This window comes from Tiliqua scincoides, chromosome 1, assembly GCF_035046505.1.
Source record: "Tiliqua scincoides isolate rTilSci1 chromosome 1, rTilSci1.hap2, whole genome shotgun sequence".
NCBI classification, from domain to species: domain Eukaryota; kingdom Metazoa; phylum Chordata; class Lepidosauria; order Squamata; family Scincidae; genus Tiliqua; species Tiliqua scincoides.
In genome coordinates, this window is record NC_089821.1 from 292,546,100 (window position 1) to 292,572,573 (window position 26,474).

Consider the following 26,474-nt stretch of genomic DNA (forward strand, 5'->3'; position numbering starts at 1 on the left):
AAGACAGCATCCCTGCTGAAGTCCTAAAGCGCTGCAAAGAGATCATCACCACCGAGCTGCATGAAATCCTCTGCCTCTGCTGGAGAGAAGGTGGAGTACCACAGGACATGAGGGATGCAAACATCATCACGCTGTACAAGAACAAAGGTGACAGGGGTGACTGCAACAACTACCGCGGCATCTCTCTTCTTAGCGTTGTAGGAAAGCTGTTTGCCCGAGTTGCACTAAAGAGGCTCCAGGTACTTGCAGAGAGTGTCTATCCAAAATCGCAGTGTGGATTCCGAGCCAACAGGTCCACCACTGATATGGTATTCTCCCTTAGACAACTGCAGGAGAAATGCAGGGAGCAACGACAGCCACTCTTTATAGCCTTCATAGATCTCACAAAGGCTTTCGACCTGGTCAGCAGAGACGGCCTCTTCAAGATTCTCCCCAAGATTGGATGTCCACCCAGGCTCCTCAGCATCATCAGATCTTTCCACAAGGCCATGAAGGGCACTGTTGTCTTCGATGACTCCACATCACACCCCTTTGACATCCAAAGCGGAGTGAAGCAGGACTGTGTTCTTGCACCAACCTTGTTTGGGATTTTCTTCGCTGTCCTGCTGAAGCAGGCCTTTGGAACTGCAACAGAAGGCATCTATCTCTGGACCAGATCAGACGGAAAGCTCTTCAACCTCTCCAGACTGAGAGCAAAGTCCAAAGTCCAGCTGAAATGTCTGCGTGACTTCCTCTTTGCCGACACTGCAGCTATCACTACCCACTCTGCCAAAGATCTCCAGCAGCTCATGGATCGTTTTAGCAAGGCCTGCCAAGATTTTGGACTGACAATCAGCCTGAAGAAAACACAGATCATGGTTCAGGATGTGGACTCAACTCCCTGCATTACAATCTCTGCACATGAACTGGAGGTTGCCCATGACTTTGTGTACCCTGGCTCAGCGATCTCCAACACTCTTTCTCTCGATACCGAGCTAAACAAGCGCATCGGTAAAGCAGCTACCACGTTTTCCAAACTCACAAAGAGAGTCTGGTCCAACAAGAAGCTGTGGGAACATACCAAGATCCAGGTCTACAGAGCTTGCGTCCTGAGTACACTTTTGTACTGCAGCGAGTCATGGACTCTTCGCTCACAACATGAGAGCAAACTGAACACTTTCCACATGCGCTGCCTCCGATGCATCCTCGGCATCACCTGGCAGGACAAAGTTCCAAACAACACAGTCCTGGAACGAGCTGGAATCCCTAGCACGTATGCACTGCTGAAACAGAGACGCCTGCGTTGGCTTGGTCATGTTGTGAGAATGGATGATGGCTGGATCCCAAAGGATCTCCTCTATAGTGAACTCGTGCAAGGAAAGCGCCCTACAGGTAGACCACAGCTGCAATACAAGGACATCTGCAAGAGGGATCTGAAGGCCTTAGGAATGGACCTCAACAAGTGGGAAACCCTGGCCTCTGAGCAGCCCGCTTGGAGGCAGGCTGTGCAGCATGGCCTTTCCCAGTTTGAAGAGACACTTTGCCAACAGACTGAGGCAAAGAGGCAAAGAAGGAAGGCCCATAGCCAGGGAGACAGACCAGGGACAGACTGCACTTGCTCCCGGTGTGGAAGGGATTGTCACTCCCGGATTGGCCTTTTCAGCCACACTAGACGCTGTTCCAGAACCACCTTTCAGAGCGCGATACCATAGTCTTTCGAGACTGAAGGTTGCCAACATGAATATATTGGACTTGATGCTACCATGGTATGTGACTGCATTTGGGGAAATGTTAAAAATCTGTATATACCGTAGATACTCGCCTATAGTATGTGAAAATTTTGCCAAGTAATCCAGCTCAAATTATCATTCGACTTATCTCCGGGTCAATCAGAGGGCAAAGCCTTTCAACTCTGATAAGTTTCCTTTCTCAAGCAGCAGACAGGCGCCAGGTTTCTCAAGTAGCAGGCAGCTCCTTAGAAGCAATTTGTTAACCTTTCATTCTTCTTCCTTCTGCTGCAACCAGGTTCTGCTTTGCCACTACCTGCAGGTCTGTTTTTTGAAACACCAGGATGGGAATCCTCCTTTCCATTTGAAGCAGGCTACAATTCAATGCACCCTTACTTAAGAATAACACCTGAGTAAAAAGGGTTGCAAATATATGCAGCTCCATCTCTCTGCTGTGAATTGAATTGCACACTCTCAGTTATGTGTTATGGGTTGTATGTTGTATGTAGAGCTTCTGGCTTAACACACCAGACACCTTAAAGTTGGATTTGATTCATGGTTCTCCTGCAGTGGTTCCCAACCTTTTTCACTTGCATATCCCTTGGCAGCCCATTTACATAAATTGTACCCTTCATATTAGCAAAATGTTTGTAATTATCATACAAGCCCTCATCTCCTCTATATGAAAGCCCAGACTTCATGTATTTATCACAGTGTTTTCTCTTTTTATCTGTTTGAAGAACAGAAGACTCTGCCTTTGCACTGTTTTGCACCAGAAGTGTGCTGAGAAATTCTGGGTGATTGATCACTTTCCATATTACGTTTCAGCTTTTTTACTCTGCTGGTTTTCAATCACTGGTTCATACATGAATTGATGACCAAAAACTAGCTATTGGTGGGGCTTTCACAGCCAACTAGCTACCTCCCTTCCTGCCTTGCTGGCCTTGCAAAGCATTCTGGAGCACAACCTGCCTTTTTCTGCCATTATTCCATTCTTTTTCAAGTACCTGTTGAGTGTCCCTGGGAGTACATGAATACCAGGTTGGGAACCACTGTTTTACTGGTATGTTGTTTACAGTGCACTTACTCTGATAGTGCTTACAAAAAGGTGATGAAGATCAGAATTTAAAAAGAATAAAAATGTATCTTATGATCTTTTACTATGTTTTTAATAAATTAGAGATTACCGTTCTTAGGTAACAATTAGTGGTAGGTTAATTTTCAGGATCTGGCCTCGAGTAAAATCAGACAAAATTATAGTCCAACACCCCCTAAGTTTAACCCCCAACATATCCGAGGGTCATAGAAAATTCCATGATTGTTGGCTCAAAACCTGCCCTCGACTTATCTGTGGGATCAACTTATAGATGAGTGTCTGCGGTGAATCTGTATATGTATATACATATATATGTATAATCTGGATATCTGTATGTATATGCTTTTAGCAATGATACGAAATGTAATTTACTCCTGGGTAAGTGTGGGTAAGACCGCAGCCTAGGATTGTTAAAACACTTTCTGCTTGATGATTTAACTTCCGGTCATGACATCACTTCTGGTGGGTCCTGACAGATTCTCATTCTAAAAAGTGGGTCCTGGTGCTAAGAGTCTGAGAACCACTGGTTTATCCCATTGTGTCATTGGTAGATATATTTACAGAGGACCTGAGAACGAAAAAGGTAGAATGATGAGAGTACAGATGATACTAAGTTTGCATGGGAAGCAGCTGAATGAGACATGCTGCATCTAATGGAGCTATTCTGATAGTGGTAGAATGGAGCTATTCTGATAATGGTCTACTAAAGTTTCAGATAGAAGTCTTTCTCAGTCCTACTGCTATAAATTAATATAGTAGAATATATTTATTAGCTGTATAAGCAAATTATTGTTTGTTAACAACAGTTGCAACAAAAATGTCATAACTTGCAGAATAATTAATCTAAGGGCACAATCCTAACCAGGTCTACTCAGAAGTAAGTCTTATTTTTTCAATGGGGCTTACTCTCAGGAAAGTGTGGTTAGGATTGAAGCCTTATTAAATATATTGTATAGCAAAATTTAGGACCAAGAGATTCCCAATAACTTGGAAAATCTTTTAAGAACCTAACCAATGTTTATATTGTTTCTTAAATATTTTGTACTATCTATTGGACAAGCACAGAAAACATGTTACAGCATTTTGTACTTCCACAAGTTATTTAAAAACATGTCCTGAATTGCTATTTGACTATCTGCTACCAGTCCCTAGTTAGGATCAAAATCATGCAACTTTATCTATATTTTTCTCTTAACATTTTTTCTTTTGGACATTTATGTAAATATATATGTGTGCCTGTCCCATCAAAGTAATATTCTTTAATATTACTAAGCAAAGATTAAAAAAAACAAAAACATTACTGTGCAACAGCTTTAACAGACAGCCATCTTGAAAAGCACACATTAAACAAACAAACAAAAACCCCTGTACAGTTAATGCAACATGCAATCTGAAGAATTATAGACAGAGGGCACAATCTACTGGGACTTTTGTGGGGAAAATTGAATAGTGACAAAAAGGCTTGTGAACCTTGGCTATACTGTGGGCAAACCTGCATCTTTGTTTTCAGAACACATTCTGAGACAGCCTTGATTCGCTGCCTTTTTGCCTATGTAAACAGGATGGGAGACTGTACCTTGAAAATTCGCCTCTTATCAAGGAATGTGCCTTAGTTATGCTAGAGCTGGCTAATGTTTATCTTTTAACTGAATGCAACTCAGCTTATTTTGTGCTGTTTGAGATTCCATAAAGAAAGCTTGTAGGAGGCTGAGAAGAGAACACTCTCACATTTACTCTCAGCCTGTTCAGCTCCAGCCTTCCTCTTGCTTTTATATTTTAAACCTGTCTGGTGTCTCTTTTTCTGCTTCTGCACCTGTACTATATCCAGCAGCTGGACCTTCTGAGTCCTGTTGCTCCCAGAGTCATTGCAACAGACTTTATCCTGGGTTGATAATGGGGGGGGGGGGATCCCATTTTTGAAGTAAGGCTTATTCACCTGCAGCTTTATATCGCGAGTACATTGGTTGTTGAACTGCTATTTAAAAAAAAAGACACACATGATAAAAGAAGAATTTGTATATGCGTGGCTTAAATAAATAATGTATGCCTTTCCAACTACCATTCAAGTATGTATAGGTTATAAATGAATTAATGAATGAGCACTTTTTTAAAAAAGGTTCTCAGCCCTCCTTTGAGATGCCAGAGCATGTGCACCTGTGTTATTGTTCCATGTGGAAAAGGAAGATTGGCAACAAAGAAAAAGGAAGGACTTTATAGAGGAATGGAAAGAATGAGAATTCACTGGTAGTTAGCAAAATAACAACAACAACAACAACAACAGTATTTATATACCGCTTTTCAACTAAAGTTCACAAAGCGGTTTACAGAGACAATAATCAAATAACTAATGGCTCCCTGTCCCAAAAGGGCTCACAATCTAAAAAGATGCAAAAGAACACCAGCAGGCAGCCACTAGAAAAGACACTGCTGGGGTGAGGTGGGCCAGTTACTCTCCCCCTGCTAAAAAGAGGAGCACCCAGGAAACAGAGAGTGGGTGTCAATAGGCAATTTTCACAATGGAGAGAAATGAAAAGCGGTGTGCCCCAAGGATCTGTCCTGGGACCCTGCTTTTCAACCTCTTCATCAATGACCTGGAGACAGGGTTGAGCAGTGAGGTGGCTAAGTTTGCAGACGACACCAAACTTTTCCGAGTGATGAAGACCAGAAGTGATTGTGAGGAGCTCCAGAAGGTTCTCTCCAGAATGGGCAGCAAAATGGCAGATGTGCTTCAATGTCATGCACATTGGGGCAAAAAATCAAAACTTTACATATAGTCTGATGGATTCTGAGCTGTCTGTGACAGATCAGGAGAGAGATCTTGGGGTGGTGGTGGACAAGTCGATGAAAGTGTCGACCCAATTTGCTGCGGCAGTGAAGAAGGCCAATTCTGTGCTTGGGATCATTAGAAAAGGTATTGAGAACAAAGTAGTTAATATTATAATGCCGTTGTACAAATCTATGGTAAGGCCACACCTGGAGTATTGTGTCCAGTTCTGGTCTCTGCATCTCAAAAAAAGCATAGTGGAAATGGAAAAGGTGCAAAAGAGAGTGACTAAGATGATTACTGGGCTGGGGCACCTTAGAAGGTATGACATTAGAAGGTATGACTAATCACACGCTGGGTAAAAGAATATTTCCTTTTGTCTGTCCTAACTCTCCCAACACTCAATTTTAGTGGATATCCCCTGGTTCCGTGGTTGTGTGAGAGGCAAAAGAACATCCCTCTATCCACTGTATCTATCACCATGTCCTGTAGCAAGGAGTTCCACAGACACTCCATTTTAGTTTCTAACCCCTGCTTCTGGTGTTGTGTGGGAGGGAAAAGAACATCCCCCTGTCCACTCTATCACCAAATCCTGTGGCAAGGAGTTTCACAGACACTCAATTTTAGTGGCTGGTCCCTGCTTCTGGTGTTGTGAGAGGAAAAAACACACACACACCCTAATCACTTTGTCTATCACCATATTCTCTGGTAAGAAGTTTTACAGATACTTAATTTGAGTGGCTGGTCCCTGCTTCTGGTGTTGTGAGAGGGAAAATAACACCCCCCTTCTCCACTCTATCTATCACCATATCCTGTAGCAGGGAGTTCCACAGACACTCAGTCTGAGTGGCTGCCCCCTGGTTCTGGTGTTGGGTGAGTGGGAAACTCTCTCCATCCCCCCCTCAGACTGAAAAAGAAACAGTTCCTAGAGTGCTGGAAGCTGGCAGCTCTCCTTCTGCAGGCAGGCAGACAAGACAGCAGCCTGGAGGATGAGAGTCTTTCACCCTCCCTCCCAAGCCCTGTCTTGGCAGCGCGAGCTCTGGCACCGTCTACAGAGCTGCTCCTTTCCTCTCAGGCAGTCGTTTAGCCGCCTATAAGCGGCGAGGCCCCTCCTGCAGGGTTGCTGGGCGAAGCAGGGACGCCGGGCCTGGGCTGGAGAGGAGAGGCGGAGGAGAAGTTGCTGCTGCTGCTCTCGCTCTCGGGCCGCGTCTCTGCCTCCTGGGGCTCGGCATGGACCCTCTTCTGCACGCCTGGAGCTACTTCAGGCGTAGGAAGTTTCAGCTCTGCTCGGACCTTTGCTCCCAGCTGCTGGAGAAGGAGCCCAGTGACCAGGTTTGCTGAGCCAGGGAGTGGGGTGTGTGTGAGCGGTGGTGGGGGGAAAACATGCGGGGATAGTTGGGTCTGTGGCGGGGGGGGGGGTAACACCAGCAAACCCCCCCCCACCGGCTGCAAGAAGCCCTTGACCTCAGTGAAAGGGGGGGGGGGAGACTCACAGCACAATCCTATGCATGTCTACTCAGAAGTAAGTCCTATGGGACTTGCTCCTAGGTAAGTGTGGAAAGAATTGCAGCCTCAGAGCCCACTCCTATGCATGTCTACTCAGAAGTAAGTCCCATTAGAGTCAATGGGGCTTACTCCCAGGAACATGTGGATAGGATTGGGCTGTCAGGCAGGCAGGTTAATGTTTCTTCATTAAACAATTCCTATTCTACAGAACTTCAAGTCCTGAAAAGTGTTATGGGATGTTCACATACAGTTATTGCAAATGGTCACTGATACATCTTAAATTTTGCATTGAACTGCAGCAGTGTGTAGGGAGAGAAAAGAAAATATTCCTTTAGTCTGTGGAACACCTTGCCACAGGATGGTGTCTAGCCTACATGGTGATGGTGGATGGCCTAGATGCCTTTAAAAGGGGACAGGACAGATTTCTGGAGGAAATGTCAATCACAGGTAACTAGCCATGATGGTGTTATGTTTTTACCTCCTGGTTTTAGAAGCATGCTACTTCAGAATGTTCTTTTCCTGCTCGCACAGCCCCAGAACCAGGGAACATCCACTCAAATTGAGTGTCGGTAGAACAGGCAAAAGTAAATATTTTTTTACCCAGCATGTCTTTAGTCTGTAGAACTCCTTGCCACAGGATGTGGTGATGATGTCTGACCTAGAAGCCTTTAAAAGGGGATTGGGCAGATTTCTGGAGGAAAGGTTCATCACAGGTTACAAGCCATAATGAGTATGTGCAACCTCCTGACTTTAGAAATAGGCTACTTCAGAATGTCAGATGCAAGGGAGAGCACCAGGATGCAGGTCTCTTGTTATCTTGTGTGCTTCCTGAGGCATCTGGTGGGCCACTGTGAGATACAGGAGGCTGGACTAGATGAGCCTTTGTCCTGATCCAGATAAGAAGAGCAGGGCTCTTCTTATGTACAGACTGGAGGGTAGGAAATGCAAGATGTACAGTCTACTGTTTTTTCCCTAGTCTGTACCTGTATATACACCTGTACACCTACAGAGGAAAGCCATTCATGCATCTGAGGAAGTGTGTTCTAATCATTGAAGTTAATGTCACAATAAAATTTAAATAAGCTTTATATGTTTAGCTTTTAGATGCTGTATGGAGTAAAGCTGGGTTTGATTTAAAAATCAAAATCAATTGATCGGCTTTAACAGAATGCGATGAGAGAGTTTCATAAGAGCCTTGCTTGATTATGCCCATCTCATCCAGCATTCTGTTTCATATGGTGGCCAACCAGATGCCTCCAGGCGTTCCCAACCTGGAAATGAAGGCATACTCCTCTCCTTCCATCACTCCCTTGGAACTGGTGAGAACGTAAGAACATAAGAAGAACCCGGCTGGATCAGGCCAAGGGCCCATCTAGTCCAGCTTCCTGTATCTCACAGTGGCCCTCCAAATGCCTGAGGGAGCACACAAGACAACAGACACAACCTGCGTCCTGGTGCCCTCCCCTGCATCTGGCAATCAGAGGCAGCCTACCTCTACCTTGCACATACCTACCATGACTTGTAACCAGTAATGAACTTTTCCTCCAGAAATTTGTCCAATCCCTTCTTAAAGGCTTCCAGGCAAGATGCCATCACTACATCCTGTGGCAAGGAGTTCCACAAACTAATTACACACTGAGTAAAGAAATATTTTCTTCTGTCTGTCCTAACTCTCCCACACTCAACTTTTGTGGATATCCCCTGGTTCTGGTGTTATGTGAGAGGGAAAAGAGTCATACTACCTCTGAACTTAAGGTAGCATATAGCCACCCTGTCTAGTAAACATTGAAAGTTTTATCCTCAATGAATTTACTTTTTAAGCTGATGTGTATATTATGTGCTATATGAAGGATGTCCATCCTAAATCAGCCACCGGTCAATTTAAGTTGATGTCTCCTGGTTTGAGGAAGAGAGGGAGGAAAATCTTCTTGCATTGTAAGCCACTTAGACTCCTTCCTAGTTAGACTAACCTACTTTGTTACAGTATGTTTATAGGAATAGCATGTAGTAATGTATAGGAATTATTAGTTGTAGTGAACCCTTGTTATAAAAGACGAATGGGGGAAGCTGTGTCTGTTAATGCTGAAAGTCTGTTAAATTCAGATACCCCTTCTCTCCCCTTGGTTCATTTAAACTCCTAACTTAGAGACTCCCCCTGGTACTGCCACTTCACTGCTGTAGGTATGGACTTGTCAAAAAATGGAGGAATATCTGTATTTCTAGAGTGGCCAGGGGAAGTGGAGGAGCATTTCTGTTCCTAATGGGAGAGCCAGTTCAAGGTGTGTCCTTGGAGGGTAGAGGTGCCTGCCCTTCCAATACAATACTTAGTTCCTTTACAGCACAATCCTATACAGGTTTACTTGAAGTAAATTCCATTGTGTTCAATGGATTTACTCTCAAGAACGTTATGGGATGGTAGTCCCAGATTGCTCCCTCATGCTGCTGAAAGTCCTGTGTAAGGTGACCAAAAGCCAGCATTGTCCATTATTTCTAAAGTTCACTGAATTGAGGATTCCATGTAATATTATATCTGTTTATGGTTTAATTTTTAAATAATTGTTTGCAAGTTTTGACAACAACTTTCCCAATCTTCCATAAAGTAGAATTACTATGTGAACCTCTTCTGTGTCTGGATAAAGAATATTTGAAATTTTGGAGATCATCTTGGGCTTTTCCAGTCTTTTCTAAACTTGTTAGCTTTTTTTTAGAACTTGGGAGTATTGGAGCAACAAAGTAATTTGTAAGCATACATAAAAGAACTGGGTGAATGCTAGCAGTCAACCTGAATTTATTAAGAACCTGTACTATAAAATCCACCTAGTATCTTCCTTGGTAAAGCAACTGGATTAATAAAGATGAATTAAGCAATAAATATTGTACTGTAGTTGACAGGGTTTTTGACAGCTTTATATAACTTCTTCCTAAGAATATTTGGGACTTGGGGAATAGAAAGAACTGTTGTAAGATGAATAGTTGAGAAGTCAAGTCTAAGTGCAGTATCCGTCTGCACTTGTCTGATTGAAAAGTATACAAAAGGAATCTGTGCTCTATCTGGCTTTGGGGAACATTCATTAAGGACTTGAATGAAGGTGGACAGCTGACCTATCAGATTTGCATGCACTTCCAAGCATAACTTTAATTTGAAATAATTAGAATTGGAAGATTGGTTAGAAAGCAGCAAAATTAAAATTATTATAGACAAATGTAAAGTGTTTGCCATGGAAAGGAATGGCTAAATGCATAAGCACAACAGTATCACTATATTCATTACTACTACACCTTCATTTGGCATATTGTGCTGTGTTGTGTGTTCTACAGTTGTTGAAGGTACTGTATTGAAAAGTTGGAAAGCATTTGGAGAGGAGTGAAACTGTATTCATTTATTTCGAATAAATAACATGTCAATTACACTGCTGGTAGAGGGATAGCCTTTAAATTGCAGGGACCACTGAGGATATTTCAACAACCTCATCTCAGGTTTCCCTCAGCAGAGATCAGGTAATCCACCATCTGGTGCAGATGGTTTGTTTCATCTGGTGACATCCTCAGTTGCAGCCTTCCTGTTGTGTTCTGGAGAACTCGAAGGGTATCATTGAAAATCAAGTCCATCCCTATCTACATAGGTTCAGTTGGTGTTCTGTTTTTGTCTCTGTAGAATATGTCAAAAAAGTGAAATTTAGGTACTAGCTCTTTATATATAATAAAAATTATATCCCCAAAAAGTCTCAGGGCAAATGACAGTAAACATTTGATAAAGGCAAGTAAAATGTTTTACAAATTAAATGCCCTATAGATTAAATGCCCATTCATCCCTTTATCCCCAGTAAAGCCCCAGCCTGCTCAATGGGGCTTCTTGAGTCTGCACCAGCTATTTTGCTGGCACAGGCTCAAGAAGCCCTGTGTCAGGCTTTTGAGCCTGGGAGGGAGGATAGGATTCAGAGGAGGAAGAGGCCTCTGCCAGCCCCACCCCTCGCTCCTCCCTCCACACACCCAGAAACACCTTCCCACGCTGTCCCACCACCCTCCCCGCACACCCCACACCGCTCAGTGCTTACTTCCATTCCACTGGCAGTCAGGGCTCTGATTGTGGTGTTGGGTTGGCACACACCTCCCCGTCTCCACCGTTTATTCCCTGGGTGGCACAAACATGCCTTACAGCACATTCTGCAACAGATAGCACTGACGTTAGGTCAGTATTGGCTCAGGCTGTAAATGTCCTAAGTGTCATTTATCCTATGCTGGTATCAATCAGAATTGTTCTTGCATTGAAATATGGTATTATGATTACATAAACTTGATTAACCACCTCAAATCCCAACCGTGTATTTCTGTGTGTTGATTTCAAGATATTGTACTAAGTTACAACATTACATGCAGAAGGGTATGTACTGGTATTCATGCAGGAGACATTGCTGCCCACTCTGAGTGTAATGCATGTATTGTAGACTTTAAGAACTAGTTGGTTCTTATAAATTTTATCAAGAGGTGGTAAGCTATGTATGTTTGTTCCATGAAATATTCAGTGTACCGTTCAACAGATTAGCATGCATTACTTGCTTTGAAATCAGTAATGGAGTATAAGATTCAGACTCTAAACTGTAAGTCCTCAACATGCTTTACTAGAGAGTATGTCTTATTGAAACTACCATATTTTTCACTCCATAAGACACACCTGACCATAAGAGTTTATAGAGGAGGAAAACAGGAAAAAAATATTCTGAACCAAATAGTGTAATAAAATATTTAATAAACTATAACAGAATAACATTTGAACCATGTAAAGTGAACAGCAGTCAACAGTGGCATTAAGAACCATTATCACTGTCATTAACAAATGGAGAGACTTAAAGGTTTGAGTACTCTAATTTTCTGGAAACCCCAAGAACTCATCACCGCTAGAGTCAGAATTTATGAAGCTCACAAAAGCAGGTGCACACAAATAGGGGATCACATTATCTTTCTGCTACAATGATGTTCTGCCAAATTCCAATCTACTGGGCCTCGTGCCCACTTAAGGCTGATCAGTCCCCCTTGTGCAACTCACCAGTGCAGCAAGCGAAAGTTAGAGTCCAGTTCCAGTCCACAGATGCCAAGTAAATCAGTCCATCAATCAGAGTTGCCAAATCAGAGTCCAGAGCCAATAAGCCAAATTACAGTCCAAGGTCAGGTTCCAGGTAGGTCAGTCAAATCCATCAGGGTATCTTGTCACAATCCACAGCCAGATTCCAAATTCAATAAAGTCAGTCAGCCTGCACTCCTTCAAAACCCACACACCCTTTCTGCCTCAGGTACTCCTTATATCCCTGAGGGCCCTATTGCCTTCCAGTGGCTGCAGCTGTGCAGCACACTCTGCTGGATGCCCAGGCCTTACCCTTAAAGGGGCCACTGCTGATACCACATCTACCTCCTTGCCAGTTCTTCCGTGATTCCAATACAAATGAACAAGTGGAAAGTCCAACCACAACTTGAATTCTCAAGACGCAACAAACCTCTGGATTTATGGTGAGAACCGAGCCTTACCTGGGGCTTGTGCAATAAGCAAACACTGGCATTCTGACCAAGGAGACAGTTTTTTCTTTGTGATGGCAGGTTGGGGGGGGGGGACTTACATTCAGATGCTGGATGAGGTGAGTGAAAGCACCCCTCCCCTGCTGTGTGTGTGGGGGGGCAGAGCATCTGTGTGTGTAAGAGAAGGGGGCAGCCTGTGTGTGAGAGAGAGGGGCGAAAGTGTTTGTGTTGCAGAGAAGTTGTGATGCTCCAGGCTTGGGGTGGGGGGAAAGAGAGGCTGTGATGCTCCAGGCTTGGGGGGGAAGAGTCTGTGATGCTCCAGGCTTGGGGGGGGGGAAGAGAGAAGCTGTGATGCTCCAGGCTTTGGGGGGGGGGAGAGAGTCTGTGATGCTCCAGGTTTGGGGGAGAGAGGATGTGATGCTCCAGGCTTGGGGGGGGAGAGAGAGGCTTTCCTGGGAGTAAGCCCCCCTGACTCTAATGGGACTTACTTCAGAGTAGGCATGCACAGGATTGGGCAGCGAGACTGCCACTCCACCCACACTTTCCTGGGAGTGAGCCCCACTGACTCTGAGACTTACTTCTGAGTAGACACGCGGGCTTGGGCGTGCGGCGGCACCGCCGAGGCTCAGGCTCTGGCAGGCTGCGGCGCCTTGGAGCCGCTGCTCATCGCCCTCGCGCTCCGTCCGGTGCTGCCACAGTCCGTGCAGGCGCTGAGGGAAGGCAGGAGCCCCCCCCCCAGCCAGCTCAGCCTCTGACTGCCCGGGGAAGCCATGCAGAGCAGAGCGAGCGGGCAGGGGGCGGGGCTGGGGGCGGAGAAGGGGCGGCCGGGCCATTTCCAACCCGCAGTTGTTGTTTTTTTTGCAGTATTCGCTCCATAAGACGCACACACTTTCCCCCCCACTTTTTTGGGGGGAAAAAGTGCGTCTTATGGAGCGAAAAATATGATACATTGGATTGGGTTGCACATGGTCATTGAAACTAGTATGTGAGAGTGAGAACTATTCAGAAGTAACCTTTTATCAAAGAAGAAGAAGAAGAAGAAACTAGTATGTGAGAGTGAGTCAGAAGTAACCTTTCATCAAACATAGAAAATATATTTTGGCTTCTGTGTGCTGTAGCAGTAGCATGACCTAGCAGGAACATGCTGCTGTCTCAGTTGATCATCCTGATTAGTTGCCTAATCTGATTACTGTTCTTTGTGTTCCATATGTTGGTTTAGGAAGGGAACAAAATGCAGGCTTGGTGTTTCGAAGTTCAAAATAAAATGTTGTGAAATATTGTTGGGGTGTGTCTTAAATATATTTTTAGTGTAAATCTTTCCTTAATGAATATGTAGTATAAATTTCCAACTAGAGATGTGAAGGCCTGGAAAAAACCCAGAAAAATTCTGGGAAAAACTTTTTTTTTCTTGAAGCCTTTTTTGTTTTTTTCTGAAAAACTGAAAAAAGAAAAAAAAAGAAATTGATTACGGAATGTTTTATTTTAACATGATGAGTAAAATATTTTAAGACAAGGTGTTCAAATATTTTCCTAATCATTTCTAAAAAATATATATGGTATCAGATTATTCTAATTTCTGTACACTGAGGACAAGCAAGACCTAGGTTACAAACTGAACTATCTAATGCAAGAAGAACATGCATTTCTTCCTTTAGGAGGTGCTGCTGTTGTCATAAGAAAAGAAAAAGGTTTCAGTTTTGTTTTTGCATGTGAGTGGGTATGTTTGGTTCTGTTCTGTTCTCTTCACAAGACCTCAAAGCATTGGAAGAAAATACAGAGCAACAAAAAGGATCTGAAAGTATATACTTAATTTAAAAAGGTAAGAGTTTACATTTATCTGATTCCAGAAAACTGAATCATTTAGCTACGTTAGTTTATCTTTATAAGCTTTGTGTAAATAATACGAGTTACTACTAATCTGGTTCTTTACTTCCCCCACCCACAACCATAGATGAGTGTCTTCTTGCAAACTAGCCATTAAATTATTTTTCTTTCCTACTCCCCTCAGGAAAATGGTGAGACCAACATCTAGCATATGGCGGCTTTTTCACATGACAAGTTCTTCTGAGAAGAAAAATGTGATTTGCATATATTGTCAGATGAAATATGCATTTCCAAATGCTACCAGGATGACAAAACGCATTCTTGTATGTAACAAGTGTCCTGTTGTTACATTTAAAAAATCCTTCATGAATCTCAGTGAAGAGGACCGCAATGATGAAAATGCACATAGTTTTTCTCAACGTTCAAGAAGTCCTCTTTCTACTCCATCTGTAACATCAGCAGCATCTTCAAGTAAACAGATACTGAAGACAGCTGCATCCAAAAACTATTCAAGAACTTCATTTGTAGACAAGATGACACCTGAAGATCAGGAAAAAAAATTGATCAAGCTCTTGCAATATATTCTTCTGGAACACCATTTTCAATAACTGAAAATACATGCTGGCAGGAAGCTTTGAAATTACTAAGACCATCATACCATTTGCCCAGCAGACATTCTTTGAGCAAGCCTCTTTTGGAGTCGGAATATGAATGTGTAATGGAATCTGTGCAAGGAAAAATTAATGAAGCAGTGTGCCTTGCACTTCTTACAGATGGGTGGACAAATGTGAGAGGAGAAGGAATTATAAATTTTGTTATAACTCCTCAACCAGTTTTTCACATACTGCAGAGTATATCAGCTGTAAAATATGTGAAGTCCTACAGAAAATTGGGAGTGGTAAAGTATTTGCTTTGCTGACTGACAATGCCAGCAAAATGAAAGCAGCATGGGAGATCATAATGGATGAGTAACCACCTATTACTGCAATAGGATGTGCATCTCATGGGCTCAACTTGCTTCTTAATGATATTATGAAACTGGACACCCTTCAAATGATCTATAGATGAGCAAAAGAAGTTATAAAACATGTAAAAGGTACTCATATTGTAGCTGCAGTTTTCAAGAAGAAGCAAGTAGAAAAAAAAATGCAAAGAATAAAATAGTGACCCTGAAGCTCTGTAGTAAAACTCAGGGGGCTGGAGTGGTGATCTCCTTTGAAAGTTTACTGAAAAACAAAGAAGCTCTTTAAGAAACAGTAATAGTTGAAGATCTTAAAGTACCCAGAAGTGTAAGAAACACTGTTCTTGATCAGGATGTGATGTCTTCTGGGTTCAGCTGCAAAATTCCCTGAAGATTCTAAAGCCAATTGCCGCAGCAATCACTGCATCTGAATCAGATAGTGCACTTTTGTCAGAAACTCCTTATTTAATGACCAAGATAAAAACAACTGTTTTTTAAAATCTCAGTATATCTCCACTTACAACTGTAGAAGAAAGTAAAGTGAAAGATTTTATTTAAAAAAGGGAAGAATTTTGTTGCCATCCAATTCATGCTGCTGAAAATCTGCTGAATCAAAGTTTCAAAGGTGGAAATATAAGTGATGATAGCACTGTTACTGCGTTTGACTGGATTACAAAACAAGCATCACATTTAGGACTTGATGTTGGGAAGGAACTTTCAAATGTTGCAGAATATAGTACATCTTCAGGGATTTGGTCCAGGAATGCAATCTGAGATTCTGCCAAACTTATTCCTCCTGCAACATGGTGGCAAGGTCTTTGGACAACACAGCCTCTGACTCCTCTTGCTTCTCGCCTTCTTCAGATTCCTCCATCTTCTGCAGCATGTGAAAGAATCTGGTCTATGTTTGGAAACACTCGCATTAAATCAAGAAATGAACTGACATGTGAAAGGGTAGAGAAGCTTGTTTCAATCTGGGCAAACCTTCAGTTTTTAGAAGTCCATAATAACTGTGATAATGACAGACACAACAGAGTAGCTGCAGACGCACAGACTGAAACTGATACTGATAATTACAGCTCAGAAAATGATTCTGATTAAATTTCATGCCCATTCATTGAAACTTAGTCCCATTCCCTTCTATACACTTCCCTCCTCTTCAATTCTTTTTATGAAAATGGGGTTTTTTAATTTAATACTCTGTAGAGGAAATATGAATAATTATTACTTCAGGAGGTTTTTTTTGTCTGTTCCACATAGGGTACAATCCTAACCCCTAATGTCAGTGCTTTCCAGCACTGGCATAGAGGTGCCAATGGGGCATGTGCTGCATCCTGCAGTTGGGTGTCATTCACAGAGGTCTTCTCAAAGTAAGAGGATGTTTGTTCCCTTACCTCAGAGCTGCGTTGCCCTTATGTCAGTGCTGGAAAGCACTGACATAAGGGGTTAGGTTTGCACCCAACAGTAAACAGTTCAGGAGATTGTTGCTCCATTTGTTACAATTACAAATAAATATTATAAAAAAGTAAATTCTGTTTGTAATAATTGTTTGGATACACTATATTTTTATTATATGTACTGGAAGGATAGAGTGGATGGAGAGATGCTCTTTACAATCTCACATAACACCAGAACCAGGGAACATCCACTAAAATTGAATGTTGGGAGAGTTAGGACAGACTAAAGAAAATATTTCTTTACTCAGCGTGTAGTTGGTCTGTGGAACTTCTTGCCACAGGATGTGGTGATGGCATCTGTCCTGGATGCCTTTAAAAGGGGATTGGACAAATTTCTGGAGGAAAAATCCATTACGGGTTACAATGGATTATATACATGATGTGTATGTGCAAACTCCTGATTTTAGAAATGGGCTATGTCAGATGCAAGGGAGGGCACCAGGATGCAGGTCTCTTGTTATAGGTTGTACTCCCTGGGGCATTTGGTGTGAGATATAGGAAGCTGGACTAGATGGGCCTATGGCATGATCCAGCGGGGCTGTTCTTATGTTCTTAATATGCTAGTTGTGATAATTTTATGCCAAGTCAAATTGTCCGTAGTCATATTTTATGTTCCTAAAGTAACAGAATGATTTTCAATTTGGAAAAGAAAAAAAATGTGCTAATGTAGCATTTTTTCCAACCTTCCAAAAATTTCCATTTTTTTCCAAAAAAACCGGAACAAAACTGAGCTTTTTTCCGAGCTTCAAAATTTCTGGAAATTTTACATCTCTACTTCCAACCCTTATTTAATTCTACTTTTGCATGGTGATGTAACTTCTCTGCCCTCTGTAGTGAACAGATCAGTGGTAGCATACTAGTGGGAAGTGGAGAGATTGAAAAGTTATCTTCCCAAAATGTTACCAAATGCACACCTGAGGGTTAGTGTAGCATGGTGATGCAGACTGTATTTATGAATCAGGGCATTCCTGATTCTAATTTTACATCTGCATCAATTTATTAGATGACCTTGGGAAAGCCATTCTGTTCTGCCTTCCTCCTCTACCTGAAATATAAAGAAACAGTGCATAGTTCTACAGGGCAGGGCTAACAGCAAGATAGTATCTCTGAAGTGCTTTGAGCTCTCTAAATGGCAAATACTATTCATTATTGTATTTTTTCCTAAGAAAACATCTTGAGCTGTATATGCTTTCCTTCTATTCACAGAGTTCAGCACAGGCTCCAAAGCACATTGGAATCAATGGAAAACTCACTGGCTACTTGTTCATATCTCGGTTTTCAGGTTTCATTTTGCAATTCTGATGGAGTTGATGGAATTCTATCCAGCACCGGTGCAGCCGCAATGCAGCCCCGAGGTAAGGGAACAAATGTTCCCATGCCTTGAGAAGGTCTCTATGACTGCCTCCCCACCACAGAATTCAGTGCACACCCCCTTGGAACAGTTGCACTGGCACTGGAAAAATGGATAGGATTGGATCCTAAGACACATACTACAGGATAGGATTGGATCCTAAGACACATACAGTTCAGGGCTTAGAGCAGCGATGGCGAACTTGTGACACAATTGTCAAAAGTGACACACCTCAACGTTTTGGATGACATGCCAGCATTCACTGATACCCAACAACAACTGAGTTTGTTTTACTCGTATTTCATTTTTGTAGTTATTTGACATTTCTTTATATAATACATAGCACTACACATGGTTGGACTATTTTTTTAAATAAATGAATATGTAAAGAATTGTTTCTGTTTTGTTTGGGAGGCAGGGTGACACATTAGCAGAGGCATTTTCCAAATTTTTGACATGCCGAGCCCAAAAGGTTCGCCATTGCTTGCTTAAAGCACTGTTTGCCAAATTATAGCCTGCAGGCTGGATTCAGTACAAGCTGAAGCCCTCCCCATCATGTACAGTGCTTACTATTTCACTGCACTGCTCACAATCAACCCACCTGATTTCTGCGGCATGACCCTCTGTGCAGTCACGTTTGCCTGGATATCTGGGCACATAACCTGCTGGGGCAGTGGGCTACAGACACGATTGCCCAGAGCATCTCTCTGTAGAGATCAGGCAGACTGATTATGAGCAGCAGGGCAGAACATAAGTGCTGCTTCAAATGGGGAAGGAATTTTTTTGCAACACAGCCGTCACGACTTTGGCAACTACTGGCTTAGTTATTTTTATTCTTCATCTCAGCTATGCAGAGTAGTGTTTTAATGTTGTAGTCATCTTGAATGGAGAACTACTTGCCATCAATCTAAACTGCCTCTACTTTCAGAAATGCATATTAGAAACATGGCACCTTTTTTTTGGTATAACTCTTTTAATAATACTTCCTTTAAACAATTAGTTGTATCAGTATCCCCAGAAAATACAGTGTGCAACAATAAAGAATACATTATTTTTTAATTTTTTTTGCTAAATAATGGTTTTGCATCTGTGTTTAAACCAGTGGTTCTCAAACTAATGGGTCACAATCCATCAGGGGAGCCGTAAGATAGCCTTTCCCCCTTAAGGAGGAGACAATTCCCGCTCTGAAGGCCTCCCTGTTATCTCCTATTGCAATCCCCTTTCATTTTGCAATTGCGAACCGAGAAGTAGGTCATAATCAGAGATAACAGCCTTTCTAAGCAGTGGGGAGATGTGCAGTGGGGGCTGTGAGATCCACCCACCCTCCCAATGGCTGATGTTTCCCCAGGTACATTTACAAGTCCCTTCTTCCTAGCACCACAATCGCTGTGTCACCATCGCCACCCACTGCCCCCACAAAGACTTACCAAGCTCTCAATGTCTGAGTAGGACTGTGAAAACCACTGATCTAAATCATGTTTGCTCACAAACTGATAGTTTGATAGTAGTTTGATAAATGATAGTTTTCAGAGGATCTGAACCATGGTGTGAAGCTGGTTTTCAAGCTACAATTTGTGCCATTGTGGTTTGATTTCACATTTATATCTGAGTTCACAAATCGGCAACAACCACAGTTGGGGCCATTGTTCAATCTTGAGAGGCTGCTACACCATGGAGGTGAATATAAAAGAAGACAAGCAGTTTTAAACCATGATTTTCCTGGAAGCTTGAATCTTGTTGTGGGTTCTTAATTATGATTAGCACAAACCATGTCAGAACCTTCTTCAGTGTTGGTTACAACAATCTGCTTTGTTGGTTACTTTTCTCCCTCCCTTCTGGTGAGCTTATTTTCATTTCTTAGTGATGAAAATTACCCACAGATAGTTGTGAGAGTAACAAGTGTGTGGACTACCCAGAACAATTTCTGAAACCATGATCTTCACGGGGCCTACATCATGGTAAGAGGCAAAAGGTTGCTTGCTTTTGTAGCAACTCCTGTTGCTACTTATGACCGTCATTAAGCTTCTGGTCACTAAGCTTCTGACCAGGAAGAGGATGCCAAATCCATAAGTCTTTTGCTTGGTAACAGTGGTTGGATCCATACCCAGTTACAGCAATGGTGTTGGCTGTTGCACCGCCTATGGCTGATGCTGTTTCAGACCCCAGATTTGCCAGTGCTTTGACAGGGATGAAGGGAGAGTGACCACAACATAATAGGTTTGTGGATCTTACTCCTTAGCTTAAGGAACATCTCCAAGGAACATCCCCAATCCTATCCAACTTTCCAGCGTCAATGCAGCTGAAGGGGTGTGTGCTGCATCCTGCAGTTGGGTGGCAGTTACGGAGGCCTCCTCAAGGTAAGGGAACAAACGTTCCCTTATTGAGGGACTGTATTGCAGCTGCATCAGTGCTGGAAAGTTAGATCAGATTGGGCCTTGAGTCTTGCTTTTGTTACTTAGCCTTCTGTGTCAGTCTCATGGTTTTCCCTTGTTGCCTTTCATGTTGTTTCTTTATAGTTTTGCAGTGTATATACTGCACTGTATTGGAAGAAGACAAAGAGACAAAGACAAAGAAAAGATGGGCTAATAATATCCTAGAGCAGGGGTGTCAAACATAAGGCCCGTGGGCCAAATGCGGCCCCTGGATGCAATTTATCTGGCCCCTGTTATTATTGAATTCTTCCAGTGTGATACTTGGGCTCCCATATCTTGAAAATATGAACAAGATTTGCAGATTTTCTCTTATATCATTTGCAGCTAATGAGTTTCTTTGAGAGAACAAAGTGCTTATTTCTGGCCATCATCTACTTAATAGTGTCACATTCAGCCCTCAGCAGGCACCAGGAATGCTAACTTCAGCCCCCTGTGTGAAATGAGTTTGATATCCCTGTCCTGGAGTATTTGAAATATGCAAAATGTGGTTTACCAACTGCCATACAACTTTGTCTATCTTGCATGGGATGGTTTAATATCATTGAGGGTGCCACTACGTTGTTTCAACAGGTTCTTGTTTTATTATATGGCTGTTGACAACATGCAGAGAGAGAGAGCGAGAGAGAGCGTATTCAGTGTCCCACTGTTCAGATGTTCCTTGAAATTTCCTTTGCCTATATTTTCTCTAAATCAGCCCCTTCTTGATAATTTATTGGCAAGGTCTTTTTTAGTAACTGGGTGAAGAAATGCTCAGCTTCTCTTCTTTCAAGCTTCATTCAGTGGCAGTAACAATGTAAATTTCATTTTCCAATGAAAGGCACTTTCAGTTTGTACTTCTGTAGCTATCAACATTTTATATGGACAGCAGTTTCATTATTGCAAGAATTTAATATGAGAGGTACTGAATTTGTTTCCATAAGAAGTTTTGAATTTTTTATTGGAACTCCATTGTTCCTGTGCTAATTCAAAACCAGTTTCCTGTCACATGATGCCTAATTAGGTATTGAATTTGTATAATAAAAAGTATGTATAATAAAAAGTATATTTTTATTAGTTTGTGTATTAAAATTGGTGAGTTGTTTTGTGGTGTTAGCCCCCAAAATGCTTTGCAACAGCAGCATATAAAGCCGACATAAACTATATGTTCTAGAAAAACAGAATCCTCTATTAGAAAAACCGAAAACCAGGTGAAACATTAAATAATCTGTGCCCCTTATTTAATGTTTCATCTGATTTTTCTGTTTTCTAATTTAAATTGACAGGTCATCTAAAAAAATACTGTCCCAATCAGCCTGTGAAAGACCAAGAGGCAAGAGACCGGAAGAAAGGAAAAACATTTGCAGAACCCCTGCTAACTGGGTAAGAGGCACTTTTTCAAGTGGTTGCTCTCTTTGCAGCAGGGGGAGAGTAATTGGCCCGCCTCACCCCAGCAGTGTCTTTTCTAGTGGCTGTCTGCTGCTGTTCTTTTACATCTTTTTATATTGTGAACCCTTTTGAAACAGAGAGACATTAATTATTGGATTTTTCTCTCTTGTGAACTTTTTTTGTTGAAAAGTGGTATATAAATACTGATAATAATAATAATTTGTGGTCTGGGCACCACTGCAAAGAAAGCCATGACAGTGAAGACCCATAACCACAAACTTTAGTTCTGATGGAAGAAGAATGTGAGGCTTAATGGGTTGGCAGAACTGTGTGTGGGGATGGTGTTGGAGGTTGGACAGCTCAGGCCCTGATTCAGGACCCAAGCCCATCACAGATCCCCGCCTAGTCAGGCCAAGACCTTAGTCCTCAGTACTGTGCTTGTAGTTGTGCTAGCACTCAGTGTACCATCAAAGAACATTTGGGAGGTGCCATGGGGGCATGCAGGACTTCGCCCCAAGGCCCACAGCAACTTGGTTCCAGCAGTGATTGAGCAGATCCCAATATGACAGTCTTGTGAAACATACATACTATGCTGTGTTCTTTATCACTTGTGCTACTTTCATAAGGAGTCATTACATTGGCATAGATTTAAATCTTCAAGGCATCCTATCTTTTATGTAGGTTTTTTAAAATGATGGCTGATAGAAGGTTGGTTATATAACATTCTCCTTTACTTACAGCTACTGAACTGCCTTTAAAGAACACTGCTTTCTTTATTGCTTGTTCATGGATGCCTGTGCTCCAGGGGATTAATACATGAAGCATATGTGAGTGGAGGTAGTCTGTATATGAGACAACCAGTGTTTCTGAAACTGCTGTAGTATAAAAAAAAATACTGTATATATCAGTATTGTGAAGGAGGAGCAAGGTCACTACTACAAAAGCTCTCCATGCTGTATCCCCGGTTCTAAATAATAAGTGTCTTGTTCACTTGTGTCCATGACTTTCTAAGGTTTGCTTTGATACTTCTTGTTTAAATGGTTTGCAGTGCTTTGGGTGTACATGTATGATGCATCAAAAACCAGAATATTTTGCTTATAACTCTTTTTCCTGGGAAGCGTGAGGTGGTCTGTTCTATGTCTGGAAAAAAGCCCTCCATTGTGGCAGCTCTGTTTTAGTATTCTAGCTCTCTTCCTTGACTCTCCTAAGCTGATTACATTTTTTTATTAAGTTAGCAAGAGAACATGTGGAGACACACTCTGCTTTCCCCATCCAATTCTTTTTACCCATTAGAAAGAAACTTCACCAATTTGTCATGCTGTAGGATAGTGGACTTTGCAATTATTTTGCTTGTTTTTAAAATGTCTGTGTATGTTTTTGGAAGGCTGAGAAAAATTGTGAGGGTGGTATTCTATGACTTTTGTTCTATAGGATTTATAATATTGCTGTCAAAATGATTGGTAAATCATTTATCAAATATTCTGTAAAAAAAAAATCTACTTATACTGTACTTGGTGGGGATATTCCTTTTTAGTTGTGTGTGAGACAGCTCAGTTACAACTCTAATGTACAGCACCCTTGGGTCCCTCTTGGTGTTAACCTCTCCTTGGCAATATAGGCTGCTCCCTTTCTGTGCTATTCTTTTATTCCCTCTATGCCTACTTATGCAGTTTTCAACCCTCCAGCCTTCTCAGATGGTTCTTTTTAGTTCTCAGTCTTTTGCTGCAGGCTAGAATCCAGCCAAAATCCACTACATCATAATGCTGTTTCTCCATCTCCGCCCCCCTTCCCACATCTGCAGGGAGTCCTACTGCTGGGATAGCCCATTGCATGCATTTTCTGTTCAGTTTAATACAATGCTGAATCCCACAGATGTAGTAGTAGTAGTAGTAGTAGTAGTAGTAGTAGTAGTAGTATGTTTCAGATTATATAATTAAACATTGGTTCTTCTCTGTACTTGTGATCTAGGCTGCTTGGTGCTTGAAAGTTCGAGCATTAACGGAAATGGTGTATGTGGATGAAATTGATGTGGATCAGGAAGGCATTGCTGAGATGATGCTTGATGAAAATGCTATTGCACAAGTTGCACGTAAGCATGACTTTTAAAGATGCTTCAAATTGTTTAGAGTTATTGTGGCTGCAAGTGAATCATGGAATGTTTTGTACAGGAGCCTAGCCCAACAAGGACATTGTGTTCTACTTTATTTATTTATTATTCATTCTTTCAATTCAGTTTATTACCCACCTTTCACCTGAACATCTCTGGTCCTTCAGGCTACAAGTTCCTTCTCCACTTTCTAGCTGGTGATTTGTTCCCACAAGTTATACTGTGGGATCCCTGATTACTACTCAGTAAATGGTTTAAAAAAAAAAAGTCCAGGTGTCCATTTCAACTAAGTTTGCTTAGAAAGTTTTGTCCACCTATCCTGAAAATTTTATAGCACGATCCTATACCTGTTTACTCAGACGTAATTAAGGTGCAACTAGAGATATTCTACTTAGATATCAAGAAGAAATTCTTAACAGTAAGGTCAGTTTAACAGTGTGGCAGAGGTAACACCTCCCTGCCAAGTGAGGTGGTGGATTCTCCCTCACTGAAGATCTTCAAGTAGACACTCGGCAGGCATCTGCTGGAGATGCTTTAGGATTTCTTGCTACAGGCAGGGGGTTGAACTAGATAACCTTATTGTCCTTTCCAACCCTATGATTCTGAAGGCACAATCCTAACCCACTTTGCAGCACTGACATAAGGGCAATGCAGCTCCGAGGAAAGGGAACAAACATTCTCTTACTTTGAAGAGGCCTCCATGAGTGCCGGATGCAGCACATGTGCTATGGCACTGCTATGCCAGTGCTGGAAAGTTGGTTAGAATTTGGGCCTAAGTCCCATTTTGTTAAAAGGAGCTTACTCCCAGATAAGTGTATTGGAGATTCCTGTGTGTACAAAACATAACTTACCTGTTGTGAATAATATTGCTTAGATAAACCTTATCATCCAGCCCCCATGCACATTATCTGAGAGGGCCCCTTTTTGTGCCTGATGTTTCCATTTCAGTGCTATGGGTTTCTCAGAAAATTTTCTGGGGCCTAGGTATGTTGGGATTGTATTTAGCATGTTTGGAATATGTTGGTTTTAATTTAACTCAGCGGTTCCTAAACTCTTTGGGAGTTTGGGAACCTGTAAGTCTTTGCAGGGGGAGAGCTGCAATGTAATAATAATAATACAGGTATTTCTGTACCGCCTTTCTTGGTCCTCAGATTTCTCCTTAGACTTTATTCAAGGCGGTTTACATAGGCAGGCAAATTAAATCCCCATAGGGATTTTTACAATTTGAAAGAAGGTTTCTATCTTTCAAGAAACCACAACATTCAGATGTTTCTTTCTTGATCTGGTTGCACATTCTGGCCTCCATCCTCTCACACTCAGAGCAAATGGAATAGCCTGGCTCAGCTTGTCAGCTGCTTCAAGGTCGCACGGTGCCAGTGGCCTTCGGATGTTATCTTCAGGCAAATGGAGGCTCAACCCTCTAGACCAGACCTCCTGCCCAGTCCCCAGGAGGATGGGGATGTAGTCCCCAGGATCGCACTGCAGCCAGGGATGAAGGGATTTTAAGAACTTACCTCTGCCAATGTTGATCTCTGGGGAGTGCGAGGAGCCAGGGAACATCTCTTCAGGGCTCCCCAAGTCTGCAGTTAACTAAAAATAATGATCAGAAATCACATCCAGTTTTCAATTGTGAAACAGGAAGTGGTTTCCAATTGCTTTTTTTAGTTAATTGCCGCTTGGGGAGCCCTGTGGAGTCATCTGCGGGGATTCTTACATCCTCCAGATGCCGGCACTGGTGGAGGTAAGTCCAAAAAAGTCCCCTTCGTCCCTAGCAGCAGCAAGATCCTGGAGATTGTGTCGCTGACTTCCCCCCTTCTCGTTCCTTAAAGGGCCAGAGACAGGGTTTCCTTTGCTGGTGAGCCATGACCCACCAGCTTGGGAACCACTGAACCTTTTGCCTGCCCATCTTTAAAAATAAACTGTGTGGCAGATACTCAATATATATGCTTCTGAAAGACAGTAGTTGCCTGAAAGGGTGGCAGTCTGAGTGGTATTGTATCCATTCATTATGTTAATTTTATAAAACAATGTATGCTGAGGCGTGGAAAATTTGTAGTACAGGTTGAGACTCACTAGACTCACTTATTGAGAATAATAACCCTATTATTATTTACTAGGGTTCTGTTCCAAGAACTCAAGTGGATGGCAAAAAATGCACTGTACTAAATAAATTTAAAAAACAAAGTCTCTTTGCTCTGTTGATTTAAAACAGCCTTGCTGACTTTTGAAATGCACACAGAGGCAATCAGTCTGTTTCCAGGTGCTTTGGCTTTACTAGGAGGCATAGATTCCCTCCCTTCACCAGGAGCCCCAGCAAGGGGGAAAGTATGGAGAAGGTGATAATAGCTGCCATTTAGCCTTCTTTCATATGCTATGGGGGAAGGGAGGAGTGAAGCC

General features: G+C 42.2%; 1 protein-coding gene across 1 annotated transcript in view; it reads left to right on the plus strand.

Moving 5' to 3' along the window:
• Positions 1-6,723: 6,723 nt before the first annotated feature.
• The window catches only part of TTC8 (tetratricopeptide repeat domain 8), a 52,030-nt gene continuing 32,279 nt past the window's right edge, over positions 6,724-26,474 (plus strand). The window contains exons 1-2 of the mRNA XM_066628272.1: positions 6,724-6,898; positions 23,939-24,059. Of these exons, the coding sequence (XP_066484369.1) occupies positions 6,797-6,898; positions 23,939-24,059 (223 nt within the window). The 5' untranslated portion in view covers positions 6,724-6,796. The remainder of the gene's footprint in view (positions 6,899-23,938; positions 24,060-26,474) is intronic.